The following is a 15548-nucleotide window of genomic DNA, read 5'->3' as shown; positions in this document are numbered from 1 at the left end:
GTACATCACTGGAGAGGGCAGCTACAGGTAAAAGCATGTCCCACAGCTTACACATCACACCCCTGAGGCCAAAGGTCTGTTGAAACCCAGAGCAAAGATTAGTCAGAAAGGAGTGGCCCAGCAACACAAATACGCACAGTCTCTCCGTTCCCATAAGTGTGTATTTAAAAGAACAGAAACGTACCTTGCTGGGTGTGGCTTTCACTGACTCACTGCTATGAACAGGGACTGACAAACACACATTCTGTAAAGGATCCTGTGAACACTGTAATGTAACATAATGTTTGACATTCTACCCTTTTTGGTGTGCTAGGGGATACGGTGATATTACCATTCAATCAATCATATTTACATAGCACTTGACACAACAGTAAGCTGGCCAAGTTGCTTTAGATTTCTTTGTAACTGTTATAATGTAACATTGTACCTGTTGTTACTTTTATTTGCACCAAATGAACTGAAACTTTGTGCTTCCTAAATGTACAGACTGATATCCCTGAAGTTTAACTGTGCTGGTGTTGTACTGTGATCATAAGCGTTTCATTTGACATTTTAAGCAGATTATAATACCATAATGCGAGCGCTGCTTATTAGAAGCACACTTTAATGGACTTCTAATAAGATAAAAAATTGGAAATTGGCCTGCCCATCATACCTGTCTGCAGTGTCAGCAGAAAATTTTTCATGTTTCACTTTTTGGAACTAGGAAGCTTCATGAATATGGCCCCTGGTTTACTGTGTTCAGGCAGTTCTACATGTCCATCTTTGTCATGCTATTGGCACCACCTCTCATGTATGACATGGTTGTCTATACATGGAAGTGGCTGAGAGGATGATGATGGTGTCTTGTCATCTTGTCAGGCCTGTCCAGGTGATGTGATGTTCCGTGGACAGCCAAGGGGCAGTCAGTCTTTGGGGGAACATTTGGGGCTTCCTCTGTGTCCACTGGGTGAACTGTGGCTGTTTGAAAGATTTTTTTTTTTTCACCCATGATTGTACCTTCTGCTGTACAGGCTTCTTTGCCTTTCTGAGCTGCAGAGTAACATCGCTGAGCTCCTTCTTCAGTCTGTCCACCTCCATCACCAAGTGATTTATTTCTTTAACGTAATAATTTGTCGTCCGGCTCGGCTTTGTGTTTGCATTCTCAACCTGCTTTTTTCAAATTTTTAATTTCACTTTTGTCATTCTCATCAACTTTGAGAGCTAATTTTTGGCTTCAGAAAGCTGATCTGACTCTGTAAGCTCGCTGTAGTTTCTGCATCAACTGGCACAGTCTTCTCCTCGTCTATGTAGCATCTTTTGAGACAGATGATTCTTTTTCTCAGTTTCTTGGGATCATCTATGACAGACATGGAGGCCTGCAGGTCCTCCTTTACACGTAGCAGGAGTGTCTTCAGGTGTTGGCGTTCCTTCTTCAGATCTCTGCATGCAGATCCACTGCTTTTCAGTTCCGCCTTTAACATTGTGATAGTCTTAGTATAATATGTTAGTGTTTCCATGATATCACTGAGTTCAAAGGGTATATCTGTTTTGTTTGCCTCTCTCTCTGGAAGTTCCTTCTCTAGCTGCTCCATCTTGTTCTGTATAGTTTGGATTTGACTGCTTTGCAGAGCCTTGGTTTTTCTTTCCTTATAACACTGTTCCTGTTTTTTATTTTTGTTTGAAATCACCTGATCTTTTCCTTGAACTGTGCCATTTAATGCAGCCACCACTGGAGCCAGATTCTCTAGACACTTCATCTTTATTTTCTGTCTCAGTGATTCTATCTCTTCTTCCAGGCCTTTGGACGCCAGTTTATGTTGAAATTCTGCTTCCTGCCATGTTTTTCTTTCTTCTTCAGTGGCTGCATCTTTTTCTCTTGTTTTTTAAAATTTTATTAGCAGATTGTTCATATTATTTTCCTCTCTCTGCTATAGCTCTTCCTTTACTTTGTCCAGCTCACATTTGAACTCTTCAGCCTGCTGTCTCAGAGCCCTCTCTGCTTCCTCTTTTTCCAACTCCAGCTGCTTTTCAAAATCTATTTTCATTCTTATTGTCCCACTTTTAATTCCTGCTATAAACTGTTTGTGCCTAGTATCCTGGCCATATAGCCTGTCTTGGAACTGCTCACTCAGCTTTTGGCACTGGTCACACTCTTTACAACAGCTGCATTTTATCAACAGTATACCTCAAAAAAAAATAAAAAATCTGATTCACAATACATTCACTTTGTTCTGCTCTGCACATGCAACATGTTGACAATTACAATAGTAGGAATATTATCAACCATTTTTGCACTGCATTCATCTGATATCAGAATACTAAGGATGACAGGTTGCACAATATTGTACAAAATCAGTTGAACAGTTCTTCAGAGGAACCTGATTTTGTAGTTTTAACACATGAGAATCTGACCATTATCAATTTTATCAAACATTAGGGTGATACTGAAAAAAAGCAGAGGGGAGTTCAAGCAGTTTTTTTAGGTGTTTAGTGTATAGTGAGTAGCACTGCTGAAGGGTTTTCCAAAATTGAAAACAGCCACATAACCTTTACTTACTCAATGATGACAGTTTAACTGGAGTAATCACCTGTTCTCTGCACCTCTTCACCTAATCACTTCTTTGTGGTATACCTCTTGAAACCAAATTTTTACAACACAGCACTGGCCAAATCCAAATCCTTAATGGCCCCCTTATATTGCAATCACCACTTTTGTGATTGCTGATATGGACTTTTATGGACTTGAAAATGTCATTGGGATTTTTAATGAAGTTTTTTAAACTTCTAAAACAGGAACTTCCTGTTTTACGTCAGCACTCCACAATGCTTTAAAAACTACATGTTTTGTATTATATATGTTATATTATATATTTATTGAAATTATAATAACCGACACCATGTCAATCAATGCTGTTGGTGCTGAACTAAATTAGGATGATCCAGTACTACAAGTCTCCAAAGCATAAACATAGGATGTATTACTATAGAATGAAGAGCAAAGGTTTGACCTTCCTTTGGCTTGATATTTGCCACTAAGCCACTTGGGATAAAATACACCTAACAACTAATCTTTAAGACGTGACCAGTTTGGGTGTCTACACAGCCCGACTCTGTGATGTTTAATACTGCACCTGTATAGATCCAGATTATTATTGAATTATTGAAGTTATTTGGATAGCCTAGCACCTATATAAGTGATACTGACTTACTGCAGCATATGTAACCATTAATGTGTCATGGTGACAGATTAGAAGCCGATGTATGCTACAGCCTTTACAGAACAGTTGTAAGCATTTACAGTGCATTCAGAAAATATTCATACCCCCTTCGCTTTTTTTTTTAGGTAAGTAAGTATTCAGATCCTTTTCAACATGTGAAAATTAGTTCAGGTGCCTCTCATTTCTCTTGATCTTTGCTGAGATGTTTCTGCACCTGATTGGAGTCTACCTGCAGTAAATTAAATTGGGTGCAGTGGACAGCAGGAAGGGGAGGACTTTAAAAGAGGACTTCTATAAAATATTGGAGAAACTTGATAAACTGAAAATCCAGTCGTTTATCTTGCAAACATTCAGAGGAGGATTAATAAATTCAGTCGGCTGCTTGCACTGAACACATGGCTGTCCAAGGCCTGTGAGATAAGAGGGGTGCATTTCATTGATAACTTCAATCTGTTTTGACAATGTGACAACCTGTTCAAGGGAAAGGGCCCATACCTGAGCAGATGTGGAGTGAGACGGCTAACGCATAACCTCCTCCACCCTCTGAGGCACCAGACTGGTTCTGGACAGTCGTCTGAACAGCCAAGGGCTCCTCTGAGAGAAGAGAGGAGTGGAGAAAGCACTCATACCTCAACAGCCAAGGATCCCTGTTCGACCGCATTTCCATTGGTGTCCCCTCCACTGCCTTGGGCCCTCCCCCACTCAGTAGACTCGTCATGTCCACTCGGCTGTCATTCGAGTATGTATCTTTTAAATTGGAGCTTCAATTATCTCCCTCTATAGTCCACATAATCATTTACCAGTCACCCCAATGTCACGTTGATAAGGCCTGTGCCAGAAATGCCAAAGAACTTTCTGCTGTCCTTGAAACCTACGGCCTTAGTCAACATGTTATTGAGCCGACCCACACCAGAGGTCACACTCTGGACCTTGTCATCACTTAAGGGTATTAACATTTCAAATGTCACTGTGATTGAAGTTACTTTGTCTGATCATTTTTGTTTTGTCCATAATACCAAGAGATGCAGTTGGACCTACATTTGTTCAGAAAAGACACATAATTGATAACACCATTGATGACACTTAATGGAGATGATTAGGTTTGAGAATACCACTTGCTCTCATGTTGAAGATTTGTTGAATTCATGTACTTAAATGTAAATGTTAAATGCAAATGTTTAAATGTTATGGAAGTGATTGTGACTGTTAAAGATAAAGTCATCAGGAACAAGCAAAAGGCGCCATGAGAAATGACTCAGTCGGCACAGAAGGAGTGCTGGAAGGCCGAACGAAAACGGCGTAAATCAAAGCTCCAGGTTCATTATGACATTTATAAGCACCTAAAATTTAGATGTTGAAATTAGATTCTAAATGCAATGAGTTTTTTTTTTTTTTTAATGACAAGGTTCAGGGTATTAAACAGGCAATAAATTGCACAACACAGATGTCAACTCTGCAGCCATCCAGGAGACAGTTGTTAGAACTCACACATTTTACACCTGTCAATGACAAAACAGTTGAAGAGACCATCTCCAGTCTGAGTTCATCCACCTGCTGCCTCCATGTTTTACCCACTAGATTTCTGAAATCAGTACTAACCAGTTTGTTACCACAACTCACTCCACTAGTAACTGTGTCTCAGACCACATGGCGTTGTGATGTGGGGGTCCCCCAGGGGTCATCTTGGGACCCCTTTTGTTCAATCTTTACATGTTTCTTTTAGGCGAGTTAATACGCAGAAGTAATGTGTCCTACCATAACTATGATGACACTCAGATTTACATATTGCTCTCAACAGATGAATGTGGACCAGTCAATTCACTGTCATTGCACTGAACAGATTACTGTGTGGATGCAAACCAACTTTCTCAAAATAAACAGACTGAAGTAATCAACTCAGGGCTGTAGCTAGAAGATTTGGGGCACCCTAAAAAAATATTGATGTGGGCCCCCACTATTTCATTTTCAATAGGTCAGTCAGTCTCCTTCTCTTCCACCAAGTTAATCTCTACCTTCAGCAGCCACGTTGACACTGATTGGTCCTATTCACGTTAGGGTGGGACTTATGATGTAATGGGTCCCTCAGATGTTTGTCACTGACTGAGTAATTAATACCTCGCATTGGACTAAACCATTTTGAGGGAGGGGTGAAGAGCAGATATTTGGAAAGCTTCTTTCATCAAATTGCATGTTTCTGTGGTTTTCATTAAAATCTCTGGCATACAGCTAATATAAATATTACAATTATTCACAGAACAGGGGCCTATAGAGTATAACTGCTGGATTTTGTGGGGCCCCCTATAATTGTCACCACCTTTTACCCCACTAGCAACAGCCCTGAATCAACTCTGGGCCACAGAAACAAAAAGTGTCAGCAGTCACCTTGAGTCTCTCTAAAATCTAAAAATCAGGCTAGAAATCTAGGGGTAATCATGGACTCAGACTTGAATTTTAACAGCCATATTAAATCAATGACATCGCCAGCATTTCACAATCTCAAAAACATTACTAGAATCATGTCTAAACCAGACTCGGAGAGACTCATCCATGCATTTATCTCCAGCAGATTAGATTACTGTAATGGCCTGCTAACGGGGCTCTCAAAACGAGCTGTAAGGCAGCTGCAGTATCCAGAATGCTGCTGCTCAGGTCCTGACTAGAACCAGGAAGTACAACCACATTACTCCTGTTCTCAGATCTCTGCACTGGCTTCCTGTCGCTCAGAGAACAGACTTTAAAACAGCACTGCTTGTGTATAAGTCTTTTCATGGTCCACAGTACATCTCTGACATGTTGCTGCCATATGAACCATCTCTGACTCTGAGATCATCAGGGACAGGCCTTCTGACTAAACATGGAGAAGTTTCAGCTTTATGCAGCTCAAATCTGGAATAGTTTTCCTGAAGTTAGACATACCTCAACTCTGACAATGTTCAAATCCAAGCTAAAAACTTTTCTTTTTAGCTCTGCATATGACAACTGAAAGTGTTTTATCTGTACTCATTCTCTTTTAAATTTTATTTCAAATTCAATTTTCTATACTATTTAGTGTTTTTTTTATTTTTTGACTTTTAACTTGTCTTTTATTTCTGGAAAGCACTTTGAATTACAGGCTGCAACATAAAATTTAAATAAGTGAAGGGGGTCTGAATACTTTCTGAATACACTGTACAACTGTATGCTGCCGTACCTGTGCCACTTGTGAAAAGACATCCCACCACCAGGTACAGTTTTGTCAGTGGGACGTGCACACCAAGCCTACAGCATAGAGTACACCCTAGGGTACGTGGCTATGCCATACCAATAGGGTAGATTGGACACAAAACCATTTCAACTTTATTACACTGGCTCCTGATTCCCGAGTGTATTTTAAAATTCTATTAATTACTTTCAAGGCATCGAATGGCCCCGTCTCCAGCTTACATTTCTGATCTTTTAACCCCTTGCTGACCTCTAAACATTGTATATTGTTTGACTAAGATTTATTAGTCCCAGCTACTTTCCCTAAAACATAAGGTTAAAACAAGCCTTTGCTGGAATATCCTGTCAAAAGAGCTGATGAAAACTGAGTCTGTTACCTCATTTAAGTCTTTTTAAAAAACATATTTAGACAGAACAGCTTTCTCCACCTTTATTTTCCTATTTTTATGTGCTTATTTAATGTGAGTCTTATTTTGGAGTTTGCTTCAACTTTGCCTTTTTTGATTGCTGTGTTTGAACTTAGCTTTATTTGTCAATTTGGAAAGTACTTTGAACTCTAAGAAAGGCTCTAGAAAAATCAAATTATTAGAAACAAAACCTTAACACACAAAAAACACAGTGGATGAAGAAGGTTAATGCAAAACATACTGTAGAGCTTAAACAATGTAAGACTATAAAAAATGTTCATGGTGTTAGAATTTGTGTAACAAACATTTAGGTATTTTTCAGACTGCTCTTCCACATTTTCATCTGAAACAAGTGCAGGTGGCTGACAATGACTTGTGCTTGAAAGTCTGAGTTATGTAATGTTTTTATTTGTATTTTCGGAGAAGACCATATGTTTTACAACAGATTTAATAATTCAGAGCTCTAAAGAGAGAGGGAGAGAGCCAGAGTATCATTCTATCATTGACTGTTGCCATCACTTGCTTAAATTGTCATCAGGCAAAATCCTAATCACCATAGGAAACAAAAAGAAAACAAGAAACAAAATCCAACATTTGATTTAGTAGATAACATCCAGGGCTGCATCATTCAGTTATTTCAAAAAGAAAAAAGGGAGAACAGCTCTTAGGATAACAATGATTTAACATTTGTTTGGTAAAGGAGGGAGTGAAATAAGGAGCGTAGAGGGGAGGAGATGCTGAGATGTTTCCACTGGGAGAGAAAAACAAAGGGTCATCTGACTAACTTAACTTTAGTTTCCAAAGTAACCTTACAAAAAGTCAACACTCAAAGGAGGACAGAGACAGAGATGAATGGGGAAGGGATTTGTGTGCCTAGGGTAGGGGCAGGGGGCTACAGCCTCCACATCCAAAAATCCTGTTCTTTCAGAGTGGAGAGTTTCATTATATATATATACACATATGGATATATAGATAACACAGCTGACAAAAGCATGTGTAAATCTATACATTTCCATTACATAGATAGTTATTATGGAAGGAGAGAGACAGACTTTCTGTTTGTTGCTTGTCCAGGAAGAGAGGCTTGTTGGTCCTGGTCACCAACACTTCTGCAGCTCTCCTCTGGGCAGAGAACATTCAGAAACCTGTAGACACACAAACACAGGCAGCATTAAAACCACAGCATAAATACCATGTTCTGATGCAGATGGATGCTGGCTATACAGCCACAGCAGCAGGTTAGTGTCTGAAAGCAGGTCAGCAGCTCTGAAGACCAGCACACATAGAGGAAGGACCAGGGACCAAAGAGCGGTAATCTCTTGAGAAGGTGCAGGCTTTTAGAAGATCATGACACACCACATGCCCCAAGTACACTTCTTGATGGTTGTCCAGTTTGATGCGGTTCCATCCAATATGTCCTTTCCACAGTTGTTTCATGCAATTCAAGCATACCTCCATTAAGTTATATTCCAGTTTATTTGCATAGAGTATACTATAAAAAAACTTAAATATTCATTGTGTTTACTTGAGCTCCAATTTAAACTTGGCTACCTTACTTCTTAATGCTTTCTCTCAGTGAATTTTAAACTGTTTAAACTAGGGCTGGGACTTCAACGCGGTAATTTCGATGAATTAATTGATGATGCCATTGAGAAATGAGAAAGGTTCTGTATTGACATAGAGAAGTGAACTTTTTAGGCTATAGATTCAGTATACCTCATGTTGCTTAAGGCATCTGACTGTCAGCCACCTTGAAATATCCTATGCTTCTTTTGTGTCAACTACCCCCAGTAGTCTGATAGATCCATACATGTTTGTATGTATGTATATATGTACTTCATTTGAGTTCAATGTGTCCACACTATGCAAATGTATATATTTTTTAATGTGTTAGCTTCCTCTAAATTGGATTTTTGAAGCCATGTCCAATCCACAGACAAGGACAAATTTTCTCATGTTTATCATTTAGCTGAGGTTGTTGCAACACAATTTTACAAATAATGTGCATGCACCTCAAGAAAGTAGTTGCATGTCATCCTAAGTAGCCACATTAACCATAAAGTAATGTGTACAGTGGACTGTTGATGTGTTTGCATATTTTAAATGAAAAGTTCAGTGAGTGCTGATCATATGATTAGATCTTAAACAGTGGTTCTGGTTCAGAAGGTAGAGGAGGTCAGACATGAACTGAAGGGTTGAGATGGTTTGATCTGTCTTCTTTCATGGACCTTCTTGTCCATGTTGAAGACACCGAACCCCAGTTGCCCCTGGTAGCTCTTCCGTAGGTGTATAAGAGTGTGTTAGTGATTGTGTGTGCCAATGGGTGAATGAGCAAATAGTGTTAAAAGCACTTTGCCTGCACCTGAGTGTAAAAAAGCGTTATACAAGTATAAGACCATTTACCACCTCTCCTAATATCATCCGCATAGACATGTCACCATGCACACGGCTTCAAGTGAAAACAATACTCAGTTTTCATTCACAAGTCACATGGAAATATAACATAGTTAAGAGCTGCTACTAGTACTTAATTAAAAATGAAAGTGAAAGTGTGGTGGTTAGCATACAGTCAAACTGGTCACAACATTATGAAAGCTACCGTAGAAAAGAAACCCCTTTTTCATACAGCCTGTGTTGTGGGGCAATAAGGGCTAGGGGAGAGTTGAGGTCCATATAAAGGTTCAATGTGTAATATTGATCTGTGAGCAGAACTGAAATATAGTGTTCTTAACCCTCTGGGGTCGACGAACGCGCCGGCGCGTTTTGACGCATCTTTTTCGGATAAGGCCGAAACAAACTTAAATTACTCCGTCAATTCTGATCGTACAGATAAAAGAAGTATTTCATTCAAATCTGTAAAGGGTCTAGTTTTAGTGGTATACCATCATAATAACAACAAAACGTTGTACTTTATTAAATAAAGAAAGCCGACAGGGTGCGCGCTCGGACTTTTCTGTCTCTGCCATTTCTCTTCACAGACGCGTAAATAAAACAACCAGAATCTCAGCGAATACTTGGCTCATAAAAATAAGAATTATATGGCTAGAAAGCTTGAAATGTTTTCTTTTGAGTGAAACAATTCAAGTCAAAAACAAATCATCTTTTTATTTAATCCGTATGAACGTAACGTTTTTTCCTGTCTCACCTCATTACAGGTAATGCGGTCCCGCCTTGTACACTGTCCACTGTTCACATGTAAATAATCTCAGGTGAACCAGGTAAATATGTGCACACCCCCGAGAAATGACACAAAATATCAAACTTCATCATAGGATTTACTCACTTTTTCTGCGCATTACGCACGTGAAGCGGCGCTCCTTACATTCCTCACAGAGACAAATAGTTTAGCTTGTCCTCAGAGTAAAAACACTGATTTTAACTCAAATGAGGATCGTTTGGCTCCTCATTGTTTTGTATTGTGCTGCACTAATCCGTCCCATCTACATTGACTGAAAGGCTCATTATATGCGCGTCTTTGTCTGGTCGTTCAGTGCGTCTTTTGTGTTCTCAGGTAAATCACATGACTATTCATCCTCAGACACACCCTCTTGCATATGGCCTTTCTGGACAAAAAGTGTCTTAGAAAATTTAAATCAGTGTATTGTTTACTGTGAATGTGTGAACAAGATGACATTCACAGCACTCTGAAGTAAACACTTTAGCCTACAACATGCTGGTCTCCAAAGTCTTGTGAACCAATGTTCTGTTTGTGTTTTATGTCAGTGAGTAAAAAATTTTAGTTTTTCACTAACCATGCATAAACACTTTTTTCTCAAAAACACAATAATGTATAAACTTGCTGCTCACATATTAGTGTAGCCAATTTTGTGCTGATTACAGTGTTATCAGACTTTAGACAATATGTTTAAAAAACTCTGAAAAAAGCACAAATGTCAGGACATGTCAAAATTTGTCCAGGCCCCAAAAACCCCCTCAGACCCCAGAGGGTTAAGTATGTTGTCCCAGTGTAACCACTGGAAAACACCAGCCACTGCATTTTCTTTATTTTAGATTGAGATTTTTAAATCTACTAGGGAACGGGTCACCTGTTATGGAGGCAGCTTTTACAGTGGCCCAGAAAGAACAAACTAACCATGCCCTAGACAGGGAATCACATTTAATTTTAAAGGTGACATCCACCATACTCTCCCTCGTGCCTGGAAAAGGTGGATTGCACATACAGATACAGAAAACTGGCACACATCCACTTGAACCGTGTTGTAATAGAGTGCTTGTTAAAAGTTAAAACCATGGCAACTAAGCAGTGCTCAAGAGTTGGTCATAAAGACAGCTTCACCTTTACTTTTACTTGACAGTGTTGAAGATCATCATGCCAATGTTAAAATAATGGTAGTGGTGCGGCTGACTAAAAGTGAAAATACACTTCAAAGTAAACACACCAGCTCAACAGTTCAAATGAACAGTATAAATATGAGGTTAAGAATAATCGACCAATGTGTTTAATGTGAAAAATTTGTCCTAAATGATATCTCAAAAACATTATCAACAGACAATAACATATTTAAAGCCTTCTTTTAAAGTAAAAAAAACAAAACATATTTGATAAACTTTGATAATTTTGTATGATTTACAGAAGGGGAGTCGATCTTTGGTCATCTTCATTTGTTTCTACAAAATGATATGAATGATCGTCCAACTCATGGTTTTCTTCACACTACCTGTCTCCTATGACACGGGGGATATCTTTCAAAAAACAAATGCATAGAAAATGACAGCTGTTTTGTGCAGGTGTGTGATGCTCCAAGTAAGGCATATTAAAGAATATCAGGCAGACAGACCAAGCTAGCTGACCACTGGTTACAAAGTGTCTAGGCAGTGAAACTGCCTTAATCCCCATCTCAATCTCCAGCCATAAAATGAAAATGCTACTAAAGAGCCAAATTAAATAAAAGTGAAGGGTCAGAATTTCCCTGGTTGTTTGCTTAACAGCGTTAAGTTAGGCAGAATGAAATGAAGCTTATCAGTAATCAAACTGTAATGACATATCACATTTAAGTCTCACAAATTTCTGCCTCAACTAAGTCATCATTAATTAAAATCTTTAAAAAAAAAATGTTCTGGCAGTTTTTCACAAAAACTTGCTCTCATGTCACGCACAGCACAATCTATTTCACTGCTGATTATTTATAATGCTGCATTTATTTGCTGTATCATGGTATAAATTTTTACATTAATGTGTCAATCACTTTTAACTATGCCTGCAAGCCCATAGTCAAGAAACATGACAGGTCTTTAATAACTGTTTATGTTCAACTTCAGTTTCTGATGTTGCGACTGACAATAAGCTAATTCAGTGGTTGCCGACTGTCAACAATAAAATACCATTGCTTAAACCTATGGATACTTTTTCAAAATATAATTACGGCAGTGAGGCTGTCTCTGGGAAAAGCATTACCTAGTGACCTGTGACTGCTCACAAAGTCAGGCGTCTTAAGTTCCTCTTGTCTGTTTTTAAATAGGTTACCTGCATGGATAACATGGAATGGTGGGCACAGTGCAAGACAGTGCAACGCATAGGGATGTGGCCTGCTTTGTGCCTTTCAGAGATTGTGTTGAAATGAATGATAGTGGAAACACTGCAGATCATTTCATGTTCAATAATTAACAATGATTACTCATGTCAGTATCTGTAATGCTGACTTGGCAGAAGGTAGAGAAGGAAAGCCATGCAGGGAAATAAAAAGTGTGAATGAAAGTGTGTTGTATTTCATCAAAAAAATCAATGTCCTCTAAGGATATTCACTTTTGTCTGTGGAAAGCATGTAAAAGAAAACATTTTGAAAACTACCTGTTTGGTTAGCTCATGTTACATGCCCTCTTAAAAACTCCCTCTCTACTATTTAACTGTCAAAACTTGTACTTATGTTCTGAACTACAATGTGAAACCAGTTACAACAGCTTTTCCAACTTTGTTTCCCATGCGAACACCTATGTTTGGCACTGTGGAGAGTGACAGTGGCTGGCATCGCATGCATACCTTTTATTCTAGTCCTGAGGCACCAATATTCCTCAGGTTGTTGTTCCTAATGAGCCACAGCTGGTCTCATTCAGCCAGACATCATTAAAATCAAACAGCACAGGAAAAAGTGTCAAGTAAGGAGGGAAATCAATCAAAACATTTTCAACATTATTCAGAGGTACTGTTAGTAATGACAGACTGCAGATTAGTCAAAAGTGTTTGATCAGAGTTGTTCAACATTAAAACAGTGTCACAGTGGAGAGAGTCTACTGTCCAGCCCCAACAAAGGAACAAAAAAGCATGGCAGCAAAGTTAGTAGTCAAATTCCCCAAGGACGTCTTTGCTTCTGCAAGACAGACCAATTGTATAAAATTGTTGATTTTGGATTTTAGGGTGCTTCCCTAAATGTTTATGCTGTTTGGCTTTATCATTCCAGCACAAACAAGTCTTTTTTGTGTTTAAATTCCAATTCGGCAATTTTTTTTTTTTTTTTTTTTTTTTTTTGTTTAAAAGGGCACTGGGGTGTGGGTTATGGAATAAAACAATATCTTATAATCCTAAATACAATACTGAATATATAAGCAATTGGTGTCTATAAAAAACGTCGCTTGGCTGTTTGCTACTAACCTTTCATGTTAGGCTTGGGTTTGTCTGTTTGCTTGCCTGTGGGGGTTTGTGCCTGTTGGCCCTGGCCCCCGGAGGAGGCCCCCTGCTGGGCTGCTTTCTGTTTCAGCATGGTCCAGTCAAATGTGTAGTCATACTGGTGATTCAGAGTCCTAAAACATACACAAACACTTTATCTGCATAATATGCTCAATGATCAGCTGTTTGAAAGATTTGGTTTGAAAGATTAGAGAAAGAAGGATATGAAAAAAAAAGAATGACAATGGAAAAAAATAGCACAGGGAAAAACACAAGAGGAAGAAAGGCAAAAGAGAAAAGTTTGAAAATGTAGGTAGAAAGAATATGTACACTCCTGAAATAATAGTTAAGAAATAGTAAAACAGAGAAGGGTCAGCAAAACCGCAATCTAAGCACTCAGGAACAGTTACCTCTATTCCTTTACTGAAAACAGGCTATTAACAAAAGCAATGTGATCAGCAATAAACGTCAGAACCTACTGGAAGCATGCATGACCCGTTTTTGACATGACAGTTTAGCAAGTTTGTGACAAAATTAAGGCAAAGTCCTCTACAATTGTTCATCAAAATAGATTTAAGATTAATTGGCTGAAATTACTTTAGAATGGACAAGTAAAGGGCTGGAACAGCCTATATTAGCTGTTTCGCTTAGCAAACTTGTAATTGAGTATTTCTGTAATGAACAGTTTAGTACAGAAAATACAGCAGTATAGAAAAAAAGAAAAAAAAAAAAAACAACCCCTGAATCAAGGGTGGTAACAAAACCAGCTATTATAAAAATGTGTATGCATTTACCTGAAAAGAATGCGGAACAGTTGGCGCAGATACATGTAGTCTGGAGCCTCCTCAAAACGCAAGCCACGACAGTAGTTCAGATACATGGCAAACTCTGCTGGGAAACCCTGTTAACATGCAGTGGCATAATTGAGCTGTGTGAATTAGGAGGAAGATGATATCCAGCTCTGTTCTTTTTTTAAAAATATATTCCTACCTTACAGAGGACCTCAACAGGGGTGGACATCTTCTTCTCTGAGATCTTCTCATACTTCTGCTTCTTTGTGGCAGCCTGAGTAACACAGTGTGAATGTATTCATGACTGTGGTCCAGTGGTTCATGCATGTCCATATCCGTAGTATTTTTCTCAATTATATTAGATATTTTGCTGAATAATGAAAATTACTGTTGTCTTTTGGTTCCAATACACCTTACCTACAAATATGAAACCCAATTATTCATTCCACTGTATAGCGGTTTAGCGCACCTACAGATCAGTGAACTGCAGTATTACATGACAGGACTCTGATGCTTTTAAAGACCCACACTCTTTCCACACAAGTCAGATAGCTCTATTACAAATCAGCAGGAGTGTCTCTCTTGCTGGACTGCTGATAGTGCCGTCAGCCAAACACTCACTGCTACTGGACAACAGTAGAGGAAGTTGTACCCTGTTGCAAATGGTGTTGCCGAAGTCAGTAATGCCCCTTTTCCACTTTTATAGTTTTAGCACTTCTCGGCTCTACTCTACTCAGGTCGTTTTCCATTACAACTGAGTAGCCCCCTGAGCATAAACACAATGTCAAGCATATACCTTTAAATGGGTCATAATGTGCACAAATTAAAATCAATGATTATTGGAACTGTGAACAGATGACAATATAGTAAATTAGATAAAATGTGAAAAGTTGTCTTCAGAGAAGTTAAAAATTGTGTGCATTCATACTTAAGTACGCATACTTTAATTAAAAACCAATAATTCCATGTTTATAAACTGTATGAATGCTAAATAGTAGAGTGCACAACTAATTTTAAAAGGTAACAAGCAGTCAACAAAAGCAGCTTGAAAACAGAGGTCAATAAAGCCCAGACATATTTTTATACCTTTAATCCCTGCCATGGCAGACTGGTTCTGTTGAAGTACATGAGCACATAGCCTAGCGACTCCATGTCATCACGGCGACTAGAGACAGACAATAATGTTAGTTGTTGAGTAGAGAAGCTGGGCACTGTCTCACTAAAATGATTAAAAAGATAACATGACGACACTGCACGTATTACTGTCATGCAACTCAAATATAAATTGCTTGTAACTCAATTCTTGGATTGCTCTGCTCAAGTGATA

The 15548-nt window shown here is 38.7% G+C and overlaps 1 protein-coding gene across 4 annotated transcripts in view; it reads right to left on the bottom strand.

The window, feature by feature from the left end:
• Positions 1 to 7194: 7194 nt before the first annotated feature.
• csnk1a1 (casein kinase 1, alpha 1) overlaps positions 7195 to 15548 on the bottom strand; it is a 31491-nt gene continuing 23137 nt past the window's right edge. For 2 of the 4 annotated variants that reach the window (XM_026329853.2, XM_026329856.2), the window contains 5 exons: positions 15308 to 15386; positions 14421 to 14495; positions 14225 to 14331; positions 13416 to 13564; positions 7195 to 7953 (listed from right to left, as the gene is read on the bottom strand). In XM_026329853.2, the coding sequence (XP_026185638.1) occupies positions 7946 to 7953; positions 13416 to 13564; positions 14225 to 14331; positions 14421 to 14495; positions 15308 to 15386 (418 nt within the window). In that variant the 3' untranslated portion in view covers positions 7195 to 7945. Of the gene's footprint in view, positions 7954 to 13410; positions 13565 to 14224; positions 14332 to 14420; positions 14496 to 15307; positions 15387 to 15548 lie in introns of those variants that run through there. The other 2 variants (XM_026329855.2, XM_026329854.2) reach the window with 2 other exon arrangements.

This window comes from Mastacembelus armatus, chromosome 10 (assembly GCF_900324485.2).
Source record: "Mastacembelus armatus chromosome 10, fMasArm1.2, whole genome shotgun sequence".
Taxonomy (NCBI): domain Eukaryota; kingdom Metazoa; phylum Chordata; class Actinopteri; order Synbranchiformes; family Mastacembelidae; genus Mastacembelus; species Mastacembelus armatus.
Note: the sequence above shows the minus strand (reverse complement) of the source record. Positions and strands in the feature narration are given on the sequence as shown.